At 37.7% G+C, this 14,266-nt stretch overlaps 1 protein-coding gene across 1 annotated transcript; it reads left to right on the top strand.

Moving 5' to 3' along the window:
- The first annotated feature begins 4,323 nt into the window (after nt 1–4,323).
- Nucleotides 4,324–13,760, top strand: LOC102869455 (leukocyte elastase inhibitor-like). The gene is made up of 6 exons (XM_006888751.1): nt 4,324–4,491; nt 8,495–8,632; nt 9,483–9,600; nt 10,969–11,111; nt 11,197–11,364; nt 13,350–13,760. Exons 1-6 carry the CDS (start codon nt 4,324–4,326, stop codon nt 13,758–13,760), a joined length of 1,146 nt encoding a protein of 381 aa, XP_006888813.1.
- The last annotated feature ends 506 nt before the right edge of the window (nt 13,761–14,266 follow it).

The following is a 14,266-nucleotide window of genomic DNA, read 5'->3' as shown; positions in this document are numbered from 1 at the left end:
TTTCCTACTTTCTGATCTGTTTTACTGTGTATGTCAATAATGGGTAAATTGTGGGCTCTTAGGAATTTGTCTATATCCTCTGGGTTTTAAAATTTGTTGGAGTATAGCTTCTTAAAATATGCAGTTGTTATCATTTTGTTTAAGGTTATTCTGTTTGGGGTGAAAAGAAAACCTACCTACTAGGAATAAACTTTTGGCAATACCCTCTGAGACAATTCTCATAACCAAAGTTTGTAGGATTCTCCTGGGTCTCCACAAGAAAAAGACTGATAACCCAATTACAAAATGGGCAAAAGACATGGAAAGAATTTTCACAGGTTAAGATATTAAAATGGCCAACAAACCCATGAAGAAATGCTCAAAATCACTGGCAATAAGAGAGATGCAAATCAAAACATAATGAGATACCATCTCACTCTCACAGCGGTGGCCAAGTTTAACAAGACAGCAAGTAATAAATGTTGAAGAGGGTGTGGCAAGATAGGAACTCTTACACATTGTTGGTGAGATTGTAAAATGGTACAACCACTCTAGAAGGCAGTTTGGTGCTTCCTCAAAAAGCTGAACATAGAAATTCAATATGACCCATCTAGTCCATTGCTTGGAATATACCCTAAAAAAATGAGAACTGAGGCTCAAACGGAGACTTGTACACCAATGCTCAGAGAAGCATTATTTACTATTGTAAGAACATGCCAACAGCCCAGATATCTAACCACAAACAAATGGATTGAGAAGTTGTAGTACATTCACACAATGGAATATTATGTAGCACGCAGGAGCAGTGATTTTGTAAATTGCAATCTAACTTGGGAGGGACTGGGGTGCATTATGCTGAGTGAATTAACTCAGTCCCACAAGGACAAATACTGTATAAAACCATAATTATAGAATGAGTATGAGAATCCAAGGGGGGCAGGGTGGAAGCAGAGGGGTGAGAATGACTGGGTTGCACAATTCAGTGGGTGGGTGGGTGAGGGAAATGGGAAGGATCTTCTGTGAAAAACAATGTATTCAAACTTTGCTAAGACATCAGTATAAAATAAATAATTAAAAAGTTATGGAGAGAAAACAAAGGTAGTTCTTTTTATATGGTATTGCTTTTTTATTCATTTTATATGTTCCTTTTCTATTTTTATACATTTGCCTGTGGTTTGTCCATTTATTGACCTTTTCAAAGAACCAGCTCTTGGTCATGACTGTTTCATTTGTTCTTCAGTTTTCTATTCCATTGATTTCAGCTTTTATTTTTATAATTCCATTTCTTCTAGAGGGTGTGGGATTAGCTGGTTGTTCTTTATCAATTTTTTGGATGTGTCTGCTAAAACGTTTGTTTTATTCCTTTCTTGTCTTATTATGTGTTTACTTATTACTATGATCTGACCTCTGAGAAATGCCTTCACTACATACCAGAAGTTTTGGTATATCATATTTTCATCATCATTTGTTTTAAATAACTTTTTGTGTCTCATTTTGTGTTTCTTCTATAACCAGTGAGTGATGAAATGAAGTGTTAATTAGCTGCTATATGAGCTATTTATTATATCTTTTATCCTCTTGATAATTTTGACCTATTGATAAATGTTTCTTGTTAAGAAGAAAGAATAGGCATATGAAATAAAGCAAGTTCAAGGAGAACAACACTGATTTTGCAGTTCAGAAAGAGTTTTTAGTGGGTCTACACATGTGTTATATTAGGGAACTCCTTTTTTCTGTAAAAGAACTCCATGAAAAAAATACAACTTGGCATATACATTAGAAAGTGCAACCAGAATTTTACTCTAATTGAAGGCAAAGATGGTTAATCTCCCCATCACACATGTTGGACATAATGTTAGGAGAGGCAATTTCTTGGGAAGAACCTTGCGTTTGGAAAAGTTGAGTCTCAGCTAAGGAGAGAGGAAGACCATTCACAAGATGGATTAATATAATCACTGCAACAATGAAGTCAAATGTGTGGATATTGATAAGAATATGGGAGACAGGACAGGTTTAATTTCTGTTGTTCATAAGGTCACAATGAGTCATACTTAACTCAATGGCACTTACAACAATAGCAACAATAACAAAGGGGAATAGGCAGTCTTCTAAGATTGACTCATCTGAATTCATAATACACTAGTAAGCAATGATCGATTGTATCAGAGACCTGGGACAAGTCAGAAATCTCATGGAGGATTCCAGAAGGATCCCTTCCAGCATTAGGAAAACAAGGAAGTGCTAGGGAAACCTGTCTGACTAAGCCTGCCTTGGGCACCGATACTCTTTCTTCAAGCTATAAAAGCACACAGGTTTCCTACTGGTCAAGTGTCTTCGCCACCTGTCCTCCTGCTATTGGTAAGATCCAGAAGGCCAAGTTAGGGAGGGCACTGGCTGGGTAGATTCCTCCCCCTGATCTTGCAGACTCACTGCCTCCACAGGAGCTGTACCTTGAGCTGGGGAAGAATGTCAGCGAGGTTGGCTAGAGGGAGGAGTGAGAATCAGGGAAGCACAAACATAGGGCTCAGTGTTTTTCTTTGTAAGCAACTAGCTTATGCTACTTGGCTCTTGAGTAGCCTAGCTTGGGTCATGTGAAAGATTGAGGCTTGGAATCTCTGTAATGATTGAGCAAAACAAATTCTTTGCCCTCCAGTGAGAGGCATGGGAGGCGATTACCCATCATACTCCCTGATATTAACTTGTAGATTCCAAACTCATGCCTTTGATGTGATAGCACAACTTGAGTGATCTAGTAATAAGAAGCTGCCCTATTTTCCCAAAAGAATGTGGTTTGAATACACCAGCAGTTTTGTGGCAGATCATAGGTGATATCTTCCATTTGATTCACAAATTCTGACATCTCCACAAGAAGATCAGCTATGTGTGAGTTTCATCTCAACAGCATTCAAGAAAAATAACAGGCTACCAGTGCAAAAGAGTGATAGAAATTTCCCTTCGTGCTTTTATGCTTCATGGTCTGCATCACCAGTGTTGTTCCAGCTTGTATTTTGGGAGACAGTGAACACTTGATTGAGCTGCAAAAGATGTTGCTCAGCCGTTGAAGGCCACAGGAGAACTGAAGGGAAGGCAGGGCTCTAGGAACACATTACCAGGGGCCCAGAGATGGTGAATGCCACTTTTGGAAGGAATACCTACAAAATCATGGGAGGCAGAGACCCAGGTGGTCTGTCTTGCCAGGTAGATTGCCAGATAATATTGCCAGCAGACTTAGATGGAGCTCTGGTAGCATAATTGGGTAAGTTTCCTGTCTAACCCAAAGGTAAGTGGTTGGAATTCACTGCTCCTCTGGGGAAGAAAGATAAGCAATTGCCTCTCCTGAAATTAAAGTCTATAAAATCTCCTTGGATGTACCATAATTTCTCAATCCATTTGATTGTGGTTAGACATTTGGGTTGTTTCCATGTTCTTGCAAAGGTGAATAATAATGCTATGAATATTGGTGTACAAGTCTTTGTTTGTGCCTCAGCTCTCATTTTTTCAGGGTATATTCCAAGCACGGTAATAGCTGGGTCATATGGAATTTCTGTGTTCAGCTTTCTGAGGAAACCCCAATCTGCCTTCCAGAGTGATTGTACCATTTTATAATCCCACCAACAATGTACAAGAGTCCTTACCTTGCCATATCCTCTCCAACATTTATTACTTGGTGTCCTATTCAACTTTACAAAGGCTACTGGCGTGAGTGGTATCTTCTTGTGGTTTTGATTCCTATCTCTCTTATTGCCAGTGATTTTGTATATTCACACAACTGAAAAGTATTTAGGTCACAGTAGCAATGATTTTGCAAAACTAAATAACTTGAGAGGGACTGAGAGCATTATGTTAAATGAACTAATTCAATCCCATAAAGACAAATACTGTATAAGACCATTATCGTAGAACATGTATGAGGATTCAAGGAGGGCGGGGTGAGAGGAGAAGGGTGAGAATGGACAGATGGGAGGGGGTGTTTAATCATAGGGTGGCACAATTTGATGGGTAGAAGGAAGAATGGGAATGATCTAGTGAGGAAAACAATCTGAATAAACTTTGTACATAAACCAGTAAAAAAAGTATTTAAAAAAAATCTCCCTGGAGATTCACTAACAGTAGGTTGTGGCTGAACTGCATTGATAAATGGTTCCTAAAGTCTCCTGGTCCTCTTGAGGAGAGGGAGGGGGGTAGACGGCTGGCTTTCCAAGTAAAAAAGAGAAAAAGCAAGCTCCAGGTCACTTCGTGGATTGGCCTAGCATGTCCCTGAGCAGATGACCAGGACACAGATGGTCGGTGTGCCCAGTGGTCCTTGAAAGCTCAGGCCTTTCTTCTGTGTCCTAGCCTATGAACATGGAGCAGCTATCCACCGCCAATAATCACTTCGCCCTGGACTTCTTCCGTGTTCTGAGTGAGAAGAATCCCACGGTAAACATCTTCTTCTCTCCCTTCAGCATCTCCTGTGCAGTGGCCATGGTCCTTGCTGGGGCCAAGGGCAGCAGCGCAGCACAACTTTCCAAGGTCAGTGACACTACTCTTTACACTGTAAATTAGTTTCATGTCTGTATGCAGAGCTGTGTAGATACAACAATTACTACTAAGTGTTTTTTAGAACAACCATTGAATTTCTGTGCCATCAAATATAAAAAGTCTCAGGCCCATGCTCTGATTCATCTTCAAACTTTTATCTCCAAGTTCCAAGTGCTGCTTTTTGCCCTGGGTATCCCTGTCCTTTTTGTTCTTATGTTCCTCAGTAAAGTGTTTTAACAACTTTGATATCAGTCAGCCATCTTCTCCTTGCTAGGAGTGTAGGATCTGATAATATATTTATCATAAGGAATACCACACTAATATTTCCTTGGAGCATGACCAACAATATTATCTGTACCATTTTCCTTTGTGGATGTCATGTAGCTCACCGTGTGGCATGAACATATTTTTTTTTTAAATCTGTGTGTTCAGTTGGGACATTAAAAACAAATTTTCAATCCCAGAAATAATGAGAGTTAGGATGTGTACTATAGGGGAAAGCTGGTGACATTTTCTTCAACTGAATACCCTCCCTTGTTTCAAACCCCACCCAATTTCTTTTAAAGTAGATTACGTTTTGCTGAATTGAGCATGTTCTTGTTGTCAATTGAAACTCATAGAGACCCAATGCACCATAGCTCTGAACCCTGCACTATCCTGAGCCAATCTCATTGTCCAATACAACTCTCCCTACTATCTCAGTTACTGTGTCAATCCATCTCATCTTAGATATTCCTATTTTGTGCTCTCCTGCCACTCTTCCAAGCATGATGTCCTTCTCCAAGGACTGCTCCTTCCTGAGAAAATGCCCAGAATATGTCAGAAGGAGCTGCAAAATCTTTGCCTCCAAAAAGCAACTAGACTTCAACCTCTCAAGGATAGACCTGTTTGTTGTCTTTGGCAGTCCAAGGTATATCCAATACTCTTCTCCAGCACCACAAATGTATCCATTTTTCTTCTGTGGCATCTTAGTAATTTTTAGATTTTCTTTTTATGTATAGCAAGGAATTACAAAAACAATGACATTGATCAGATGCATCTTAGTCTCTAGACTTACATAGTTGCTCTTTAGTTATTCTGGCAAGGTCAATAACAGAATATTTTCCCAATGTAATTTGTGTTTTGGTTTCCTGATTGCTGATACCAATGCTGTTGATTGCGGAACTGAAAGCTGAAATTGTTAACAATCTCAATTTCTTCACTTCTCCTGGGGCTGCCATTGGGCCCAATGGTTACAATCTTGGTTTTCTTGGTGTCGCTATTGAAGGCTATAGTCCTTGACCTTCCTTCATAAACACTTCAGGTCTTTTCTGTTTAGGCAACCAAGATTGTGTTATTTGAATACGGCAAATTATCATCGACTCTTCCTTCCCAATCATGACGTCACATTCCTTCTCAAAAAGTCTAGCGTCCCAAGTAATCTATTCCACATATGGATTCAAAAGTTATGTAGACAAGATGCACCAATCCCTGACATCTCCTGTCTTGATTTTGAACCTTGCAGTGTTTTCTTGCTCTGTTTTGACCAGAGCTTCCTGGTCCATGCATAGGTTTCACATAAGTACAATTACATGTTCTTGGATTCCCCACTCTTTTCAAGGTTAGTCAAAATTTGTTGTGATCCATGCTGTCAAATTTTTTTGGATAGTCAATGAAACACAAGTAGACAATCCTCTAGTACTCTACTCTCTGCTTTCAACCATAATCCATGTGAAATTGGCTATGATGTCCTTAGTGCCATGGCCTCTTCTAAACCTTATTTGCACTTTTGGTAATTCTCTGTGGATGTACTGTTCCTGTTATCTATGGATACTATTCAGCAGAATTTTGCCTGCATGTGATGCTAAGGCTATTGTTCAGTAATTTCTACACTCTGATGATCATGTTGTTTTGGAATGCACTAAATATAGATCTCTTTCAGTAGTTGGCCAGGTAGTTGTCCTACAGATTTCTTGCCATGACCTGGTAAGCACGTCTGTTTCAGTTTGTTGAAATATGTCAATTGTTATTCCATCAGTTCATGGGGCTTTGTTTTCTGCTAATTCCTTCAGAGCTGCTTAAGCTTCCTCCTTTATCACCATTGCCTCTTGAGTACATGTTGTTTGCTGAAAACCACCAGAATCAGTTAGTTCTTTTTGGTATAGTGACTCTGTACTCATTCCATCTTCTTTTAATACTTCCTGGATCATTCAATATTTTGCCCATAGTGTTCTTTATTTCTCACAGCATTCTTTTGTTTGTTTGAATGTTTGTTTCATGTCCTATTTTTTATTATTTTTTGTGTGTGTACCATCAAATCAGATCTGACTGGTACAGGAGGAGATTGTTCCTCCTTCTCCAGCAGAGCATCTGGTGGATTTGAACCACTCACCTCTGGGATTACAGTGCAGCTTCTCGCCACTAGGCCACCAGAGCTCCTTATTTCTCACAGCATTCCTAAGGCTTGATTTTGGTCTTTAATTCCTTCAGCTTAAGAAATGTCCCTTTTGATTCTCTACCTCCACTTCTTTGCACATTTAATTATAATACTTTGTGTTGTCTTTCTGAGCGTCCCTTTGAAATCTTCTTTTGACCTCCTTAACTGTTTTCACCTTTTACTTTGGTTTCTTGGCGTTCTAGTGGAATAGTCAGAATGTCTTCTGACATCCATCTTGGTCTTTATTGAAATGAGGCAAATATTCCAAATCTCAGGAGAAAAAAAAAATCAGATTTTATAAGCTGCATAGTTTTGTTGGCTTTCTATTGAAGCTGGAACAGCCTAGAGACTCCAAATTTATAACTGATTAATGGGAAATTAAAATTTTGCCAGAAATCCACGTTTTAAGATGTTATTTTCTTTACCTTTATGAATATGCTATGCAAAAAGTCATTGTACAAAACATAACATTTCAATATTTAATACTTTTGTGTTCCAGAATTGGTAAATATACTAATTTTTATTGTTTGTTTTTCAGTCAGAATAAAATTAATGTTATAGATATTTATGTAGTTACATATATATGAATAATTTTAGATATAATTTTTATTTATCTTTGAAAAAATGTCTTACAAAGTTTTCATAGGCATTTTAATTATTATTCTTAATTCTTTTTTTTTCTTTCTTGTTGCATACCGTCTAATCAGATCTGACTGGTACAGGAGGAGGTTACCCCTCCTTCTCAAGCAGAGCATCTGGCAGATTCAAACTGTATACCTCTGGGATTGCAGTGAAATTATTTATTTTTTGGTTTAGTTATTAGCCAGCCATACATGTGGAGAAAAATTGGGGGGGGGGATCTAAAACCAATAATCAAGTCTCAAAGAGATTTAAATTTTGGATTCACTAAAGTATGCTGTCAGAAATCTCTCCAAAATACTGAGCAATGGTGTCAGCCTGGAGACTAAGATTCGCCTGATACAGGCCATTATCTTTGCATTCACTTGCTATGCATCAGAAAGCTGTACAATGACTAGGGATGGTAAAAGGAAAATTGATATCTTTGAGCTGTGGTGTTGGAGAAGAGCTTTGAATATTCCATGAACTACTAAGAGAACAAACAAGTTCATCCCTGAGAGGGTGAAAGCAGGCTGCTCCTTGGAGGCAAGAATTCTGAAGCTTTGTCTGACATACTTTGGGCATGTTTCAAGGAGGTCCTTGGAGAGGGACATCATGCTTGGGAGGGTGGAAGGACAGCGCAGGAGAAGACCCTCAATGAGATGGATTGATTCAGTGTCTGGTGTAATAGTGGGTAGGTGTGTTGGAGACAGTGTGATTGGCACAGAATAGAGCATGGTTTAGGGCTGTTGCACATAGGGTCGCTATGAGTCACAGGCAACTTGACGGCACATAACATTAACAACAACAACAACGTTTAACCCAATGAAAAATAATGTTCATTGAGGAATCATCATTAACAGTAATTAAAGTATGTCACTTTAATTTGAAAATCACAAATACAATCCCTTTGGAATTTGAAAATAAATCCTCATGGAGAGAATGCTTCCTTTCTTTCAGGCATTTCATTTCGATAGTATTGAGGAAATTCATTCAAAGTTTCAGTGTCTGAATGCCAAAATCAACACACGTGATGCCTCCTACATCCTGAGACTTGCTAATAGGTTATATGGTGAGAAGACCTATCACTTCCTCCCTGTAAGTACTATCCACTGTGTCCTCTCAAATGCCCTTGGCTGGTGCACTGCCATAACATGAAATCAGTTCCAAACTTTCAAGTCAAAAACTCAACTCACTTTGTTAGTTATCCTTCTATTTTTACAATAATGGTCTTATGTAATATTTGTTTTTAAGAGACTGAGTTAGTTCATCCAGCATAATTAGTGATGATTAATTTTATAAGACAGACTGGGAAGGAAGGAAGGAAGGGGTGAAACCCCAAAAATCAGTATAGATTTTTAATGCAAACCAATATTTAAAAACCCACAACCCACAGATAAACTCAAGTTATTGCTGTTTAGTGTGAGTTGACTTCATTGAAACCTTCCAGGGAGATTTCAGAATCTGGACTGACCATTTTTCTCCCCCACAGCTTATAATGGATTTGAACCACTTGCCTTTGTGATGACAATGCCAGTCCTTACCCACTAAGCCACCAGTGATAAGAAGCATTCAATTCCAGTATGACTGGATTGCCTGTGTCTGTGAGATGAGACCCCACAGAAAAGTGATATAGAAAGGAAACCTGGTGCAGACAAGTTTTTCTTTCCATGACATGATGCTACTATGTGCATGGTGTCTGCAGTAGAAGGATGTGCCAGAAGCCTCTTGAAGCCAGTATTTGTTCCTTTATGAAGATCTTTCAGATAATTTGATTCAAAGAATTTCTAAACTTGCTTAAGCACTAAAAGTAGAAGAGTTAAGACCTGCTGTGTAAGAGTGGAATTTAGCCTCTTGGGATGATTGCTGTTGCTCTTGCAGATTTTACATAACAATTTTTGTATGTAATAAAAAACCACTCATAACACTTCCTTTTTTTTCTTTATAGGATTTCTTGGCAACAATTCAGAAAATCTATGGGGTTGATCTGGCCAATGTGGATTTCCAGCATGCCTCTGAGGAGGTGAGGAAGGAGATAAACCAGTGGGTCAAAGACCAGACAGAAGGTATGGGATTGAATGACACGTGAACCTTTACCTCAGGCCCAAGATCCTTCTCTGTGTTCCTTCCCTGCTCTCTCCCACTCTCCCCAGATGCACTCATAGTCAGATAGTGGTACAGGTGATGCCATATCCCCATTCAGATGGTAAAGGTGACACCATCTCCTTACTTCATTAAAATCTAAAGAGCTTCCAAATGTGAGAAATTCACCAAAATAAAAGCTTAGACAAAAATTAGCTAAGGTTCTGAGATTCTTCTCTATGTCCCATTCCCACTAGCTTTCCTAAATAACATTTTGAAATTACAGCTCATTTTATGTGTAAAATCAATAGAAGAAACATTCTGAGAAAATCCAGGATGCCTAAATTAATTTAATATACATATTAACAACAACATGTAAAGGAATATGACATACAAAACAAGTCATTGCAGACTTTCTCCACCGAAATCCTGTTAGATAAATCCTGCTTATTGGGGTGAGGGCTGGCTTATTCAGTCTCACATATCCTATTTCACATGTCTGTATTCCATGACTAAGACACTCCTAGTGTGTGGGAAGAGCCTTGGTTCAAAAGGTCTCGGTTTGAGTTTTTATTATGAGGGTACACTGGATGAATTTGAAAAGGTGATTTGCTAATAACTGAAAAAAAATCCCCTTTATCTGAAAAGCAAAGACAACTAACAGTATAAGGCTCACTGTTTGCCACACTATCCAAATAAAAATAGCCTTTTAGCATACACTTTCAAAGTGATGACTTCTATAAGACTAGGTGTGTTCATATACTTGTTCACCTAATAATGTATTTCATTTAAAATTTGACTTAGTGAGGGAGAATAGTATTGATCATACTACGGACTGTCAGGAGAACAAATACGTATGTCTTGGAAAGGGTGAAACAAAGTTTATTTTTGGAGAGTAGGATATTGAAGCTCCATCTCACATACTTTGAACAGTGGCCAGGAGGGACCAGTTCTTAGAGAAGGACGTGCTTGGAAGTGTGGAGGGACAGGGCAGGGAAGAAGATCATGGGTAAGATGGATTGACATGTGATGACTGGAGAAATTCCTTTAGGTGTGTCAGAGTCAGTGAGTATGGCTCAGAATATTGCAGGTTCAGAGCCATTGTACAATGGGGTCACAATGAGTCACAGGTGACTTGATAGTAACTTAACAACAAGAGCAACAAAGTTTGATTTCTGAAACCAATATAAACCTTAACCAATTTAAGCCTTGGTCAAGCTTATTAAGAATTTCTGTTTAAAGGAGAATGCAGTAGAAAGCTATACATTTGAGCCACACTTGAGTGCTAATTCAAATTAGTTCAAACTGAGTTTCTGACAGGAAGTTTAAAAAAATATTTTGTGTCTTTTCAGGGAAAATTCCAGAATTGTTAACTTCAGGTATGGTTAACAACTTGACTAAGCTCGTGCTGGTGAATGCCATCTATTTCAAGGGGAAGTGGCAGGAAAGATTTCTGGAAAAGTACACAACTGAAGAACAATTCCATTTGAATAAAGTAAGGAAATGTAATTTTCAAAAATAACTTCTTACCATAAAAGAACACAGTTAATTTGAATGATATGTCTCTTTGACCTACTCAGAAAGACAATAAAATGGTGAAAATGATGTATCAGATGACAATATTTCCATACGGCTATATTGATGAAGTAAAGTGCCATGTGTTAGTACTGCCTTATAAAGACAACGAACTCAGCATGGTCATCCTGCTGCCATGTGACATTGAAGATGACTCCACAGGTCTGAAGAAGGTAATGCTGAGTTTGCCCGATTCCTCCCTTGTATGTCAGCTGGGAGATGTTCTGTCACCATTTACTGACACTGACTTTCCTTCCCAGTTCATTCTGAGTCCCTTGAAATTAGTCCACCTACATTTACTACTCCAATATCCTAGATTAAAAGATTAAGGAAAGGTTTACAAATCAGAGTGGTGGCAGACATCTAAAGAACTATATTAAATTTAGTATTATTACTGGTAAATGATAAAAATTTTGCCTGTGGAATCAGCTTTACAGGAAAGTACAGAACCGAGCACTGCTTCCTTGAATGAGAAAAAAAGACAGAAAAAAAATCTGAAAATGTTATAATACATAGCTGCTTCAAATATAATATTTTATTATACTAATTATTAGCTTGATACATATAGGTCAGGAATTATATTTCCAAAATTTCATGATAGAAGAGAAGTGGTAATGGAATATTAGTCTTACTTCCTTATATAAATAATTACATGTAATTTCAGGTTCTGATATCTATCAGGTGCTCTGAGGAAGAGAGATGGGCAACCTCCTCCTGGGTGATTTTAAGCTTGTGAAAACTCAACTATTAGGTGGTTCTGACTCAACAGCTAATGCTTGTTTGGGTTTTGTGGGTGCTTTTTTTTGTTTTATCTCTAGTTAGGGTTAGAACTAGGCCAAATAGTGATAATAATTTTTCTACGATGTTCCTACTGTGCACTGGCTGTGATTTTTAAAAAGTTAAAACAACAGTTAGTTGATTCAAAATGTGTGTGCACTTTTATACAGGTCAAACTGTTAGGAATAGGGTCTAATATTAGTTATTTACACTTATATGTATGAAAATCAATGCATTGTTTATTTTAACAGGATTTTTATGTTTGTAATATCTGTGACTTAAATAAACAAACCCTTTTCCATCAAGAAGCTTAACGAGAATAGGATGAATGGAAAAATGGTTTCATTACAGTTTGATAGTAATAATAACAGTCATATAAATAATGTTGGTGACATTGAACTGATTGTGATTTATAGCAATATTGTGAACAACAGAATGAAATATTATTGGTTCCTGTGCCATTCTCACAATCACTGCTGAGCTTGAACTCATTGATGAAGCCACTGTGTTCTGAATGCCATGTACTTTATAGAGAATAAATTATGTAGTGCTCCAATAATACTAAAAAGAGAGCATTTTTATTCTCTTTATTTCAGAAGATCTAGCCCTAGCACACTATGTGACTTTTTTTATAAACAATTTTTAAATTAATTTTAAAGTTTACAGACTTTAGACTACATGACTTTTTATATTTCATCTAAGTTTCTCACTCTTATTACCATCAGTTGAGAATTTACTTATAGCTGACCCTCCATTGAGTTTTCAGAGACAACAAATCCTACAGAAGTATACTGCTCCATTTTCTCCTGGAGCAACTTGTGGATTGAAAATACCTGCCTTTGGATTGGCAGGGCAGCTCCTTACCAACTGGACCATCAGGACTAAATTTATTAGCACTGATTTCCTTAGCTCCACTGAGTTTCACCAGCAACAGTGGAGTTAAAAATGAAGAGAAGTGTTTCAATTTGTCCTTGTATCACTCGACCAATTAGCACTCTGATGTTAGCATCATGTTGGCCTATCACAGTGATCCATGTGTGATGGGGACTTAGTAAATTCTGAGTGAGTGAATGGATGGCAAATGGATGATGAAACAAATATGGATGGTTATGAATAATGGTCTTCTTAGTTCAAAGTCCTTATCATTGAGCCTTCAATGACCTGGAACTTGACTGTTATTATTATCAACAGTTGCTATCCATTTCCAAAAGAAACCAAATCCTCCCCAAAATATCTGATTTGGCACAAATATGAAGGAAACAAATTAGACAAAAGATATGTGTCCATTTACTTAAATACCAGTGACCAAAGAATGTTTATTTTGCTTATTATATTGCATGAGATTGAATTTATTTCTTCTTTTTCTTTATTATTATTACAGATTGAGGAACAGCTGACTTTGAATAAACTGAATGAGTGGATCAATTCTAATAATTTGAAGGCAGTTGAAGTCAAGGTCAGCTTGCCTAGGTTCAAGCTTGAAGAGAGCTACAATCTCAACTCTCACCTGGCCCGTCTGGATGTGCAGGATATATTTAATCCTAGTAAGGCAGATCTGTCTGGCATATCAGGAGCAACACATCTTTTTATATCAGAAGTTGTTCATAAATCCTTTGTGGAAGTAAATGAGGAGGGTACAGAAGCTGCTGCTGTCACAGGAATTACTTGCTGTGATTGCAGTTGTCGTCGACAAGTTCCGTATTTCAATGCCAACCATCCATTCCTTTTCTTTATCCAACACAATGCTTCAAAGTGCATTCTCTTTTTTGGCCGATTTGCTTCTCCATACTGATTATGGAAACAGAGTCAGACCTAGAGCCTTATCACCTGAGCTTTTAATGGTAACAAAAAGTATATTTACCAATAAAAATTATTTCCTGAACCAAGTTTGTTTTTTTTAAATTTATTATTAATTTCAATGAAAATTTACAGAGACTTTTAATTTCCATTCATTCATTGTTGTACTTTTCTCCCCTCCCAATCTTGGAAATGTAAAAGAAAAATTCTTTCATTGTTTTACAATCCCTCCTCCCAGGTCCGCTCCACTATACAGCCTTTACTCTGGACTTCTATAATGACAAAAATACCTAATCACATATCCCTCTTAAACAGTTTTCTCCCTCATCTGTTTCAATGTCATATACATTATTGAACCCATCTTTCTGAATCTCCCCCCAACCCCGAGGTCAGTACTGTTTTACAATAGCGGCACCATGCAGTATTTATCCTTTTGTGATTGAGATACTTCACTCTGCATAGTGTCCTCCAGGGTCACCCATTTTGAATAATATTGCATGA

The sequence above is a fragment of the Elephantulus edwardii genome, unplaced genomic scaffold, assembly GCF_000299155.1.
Source record: "Elephantulus edwardii isolate Elephantulus edwardi_28Jun2011 unplaced genomic scaffold, EleEdw1.0 scaffold00071, whole genome shotgun sequence".
In the NCBI taxonomy this organism is placed as follows: Eukaryota; Metazoa; Chordata; class Mammalia; order Macroscelidea; family Macroscelididae; genus Elephantulus; species Elephantulus edwardii.
Note: the sequence above shows the minus strand (reverse complement) of the source record. Positions and strands in the feature narration are given on the sequence as shown.

What these genes read in the sequence shown, in the direction of transcription:
- LOC102869455 (XM_006888751.1), top strand. Translation starts at nt 4,324, where the DNA reads ATGGAGCAGCTATCCACCGCCAATAATCACTTCGCCCTGGACTTCTTC. An exon ending in AGACCTATCACTTCCTCCCT is followed by an intron (nt 8,633 to 9,482) that starts GTAAGTACTATC and finishes TTTTCTTTATAG; the next exon opens with GATTTCTTGGCAACAATTCA. An exon ending in ACTCCACAGGTCTGAAGAAG is followed by an intron (nt 11,365 to 13,349) that starts GTAATGCTGAGT and finishes TTATTATTACAG; the next exon opens with ATTGAGGAACAGCTGACTTT.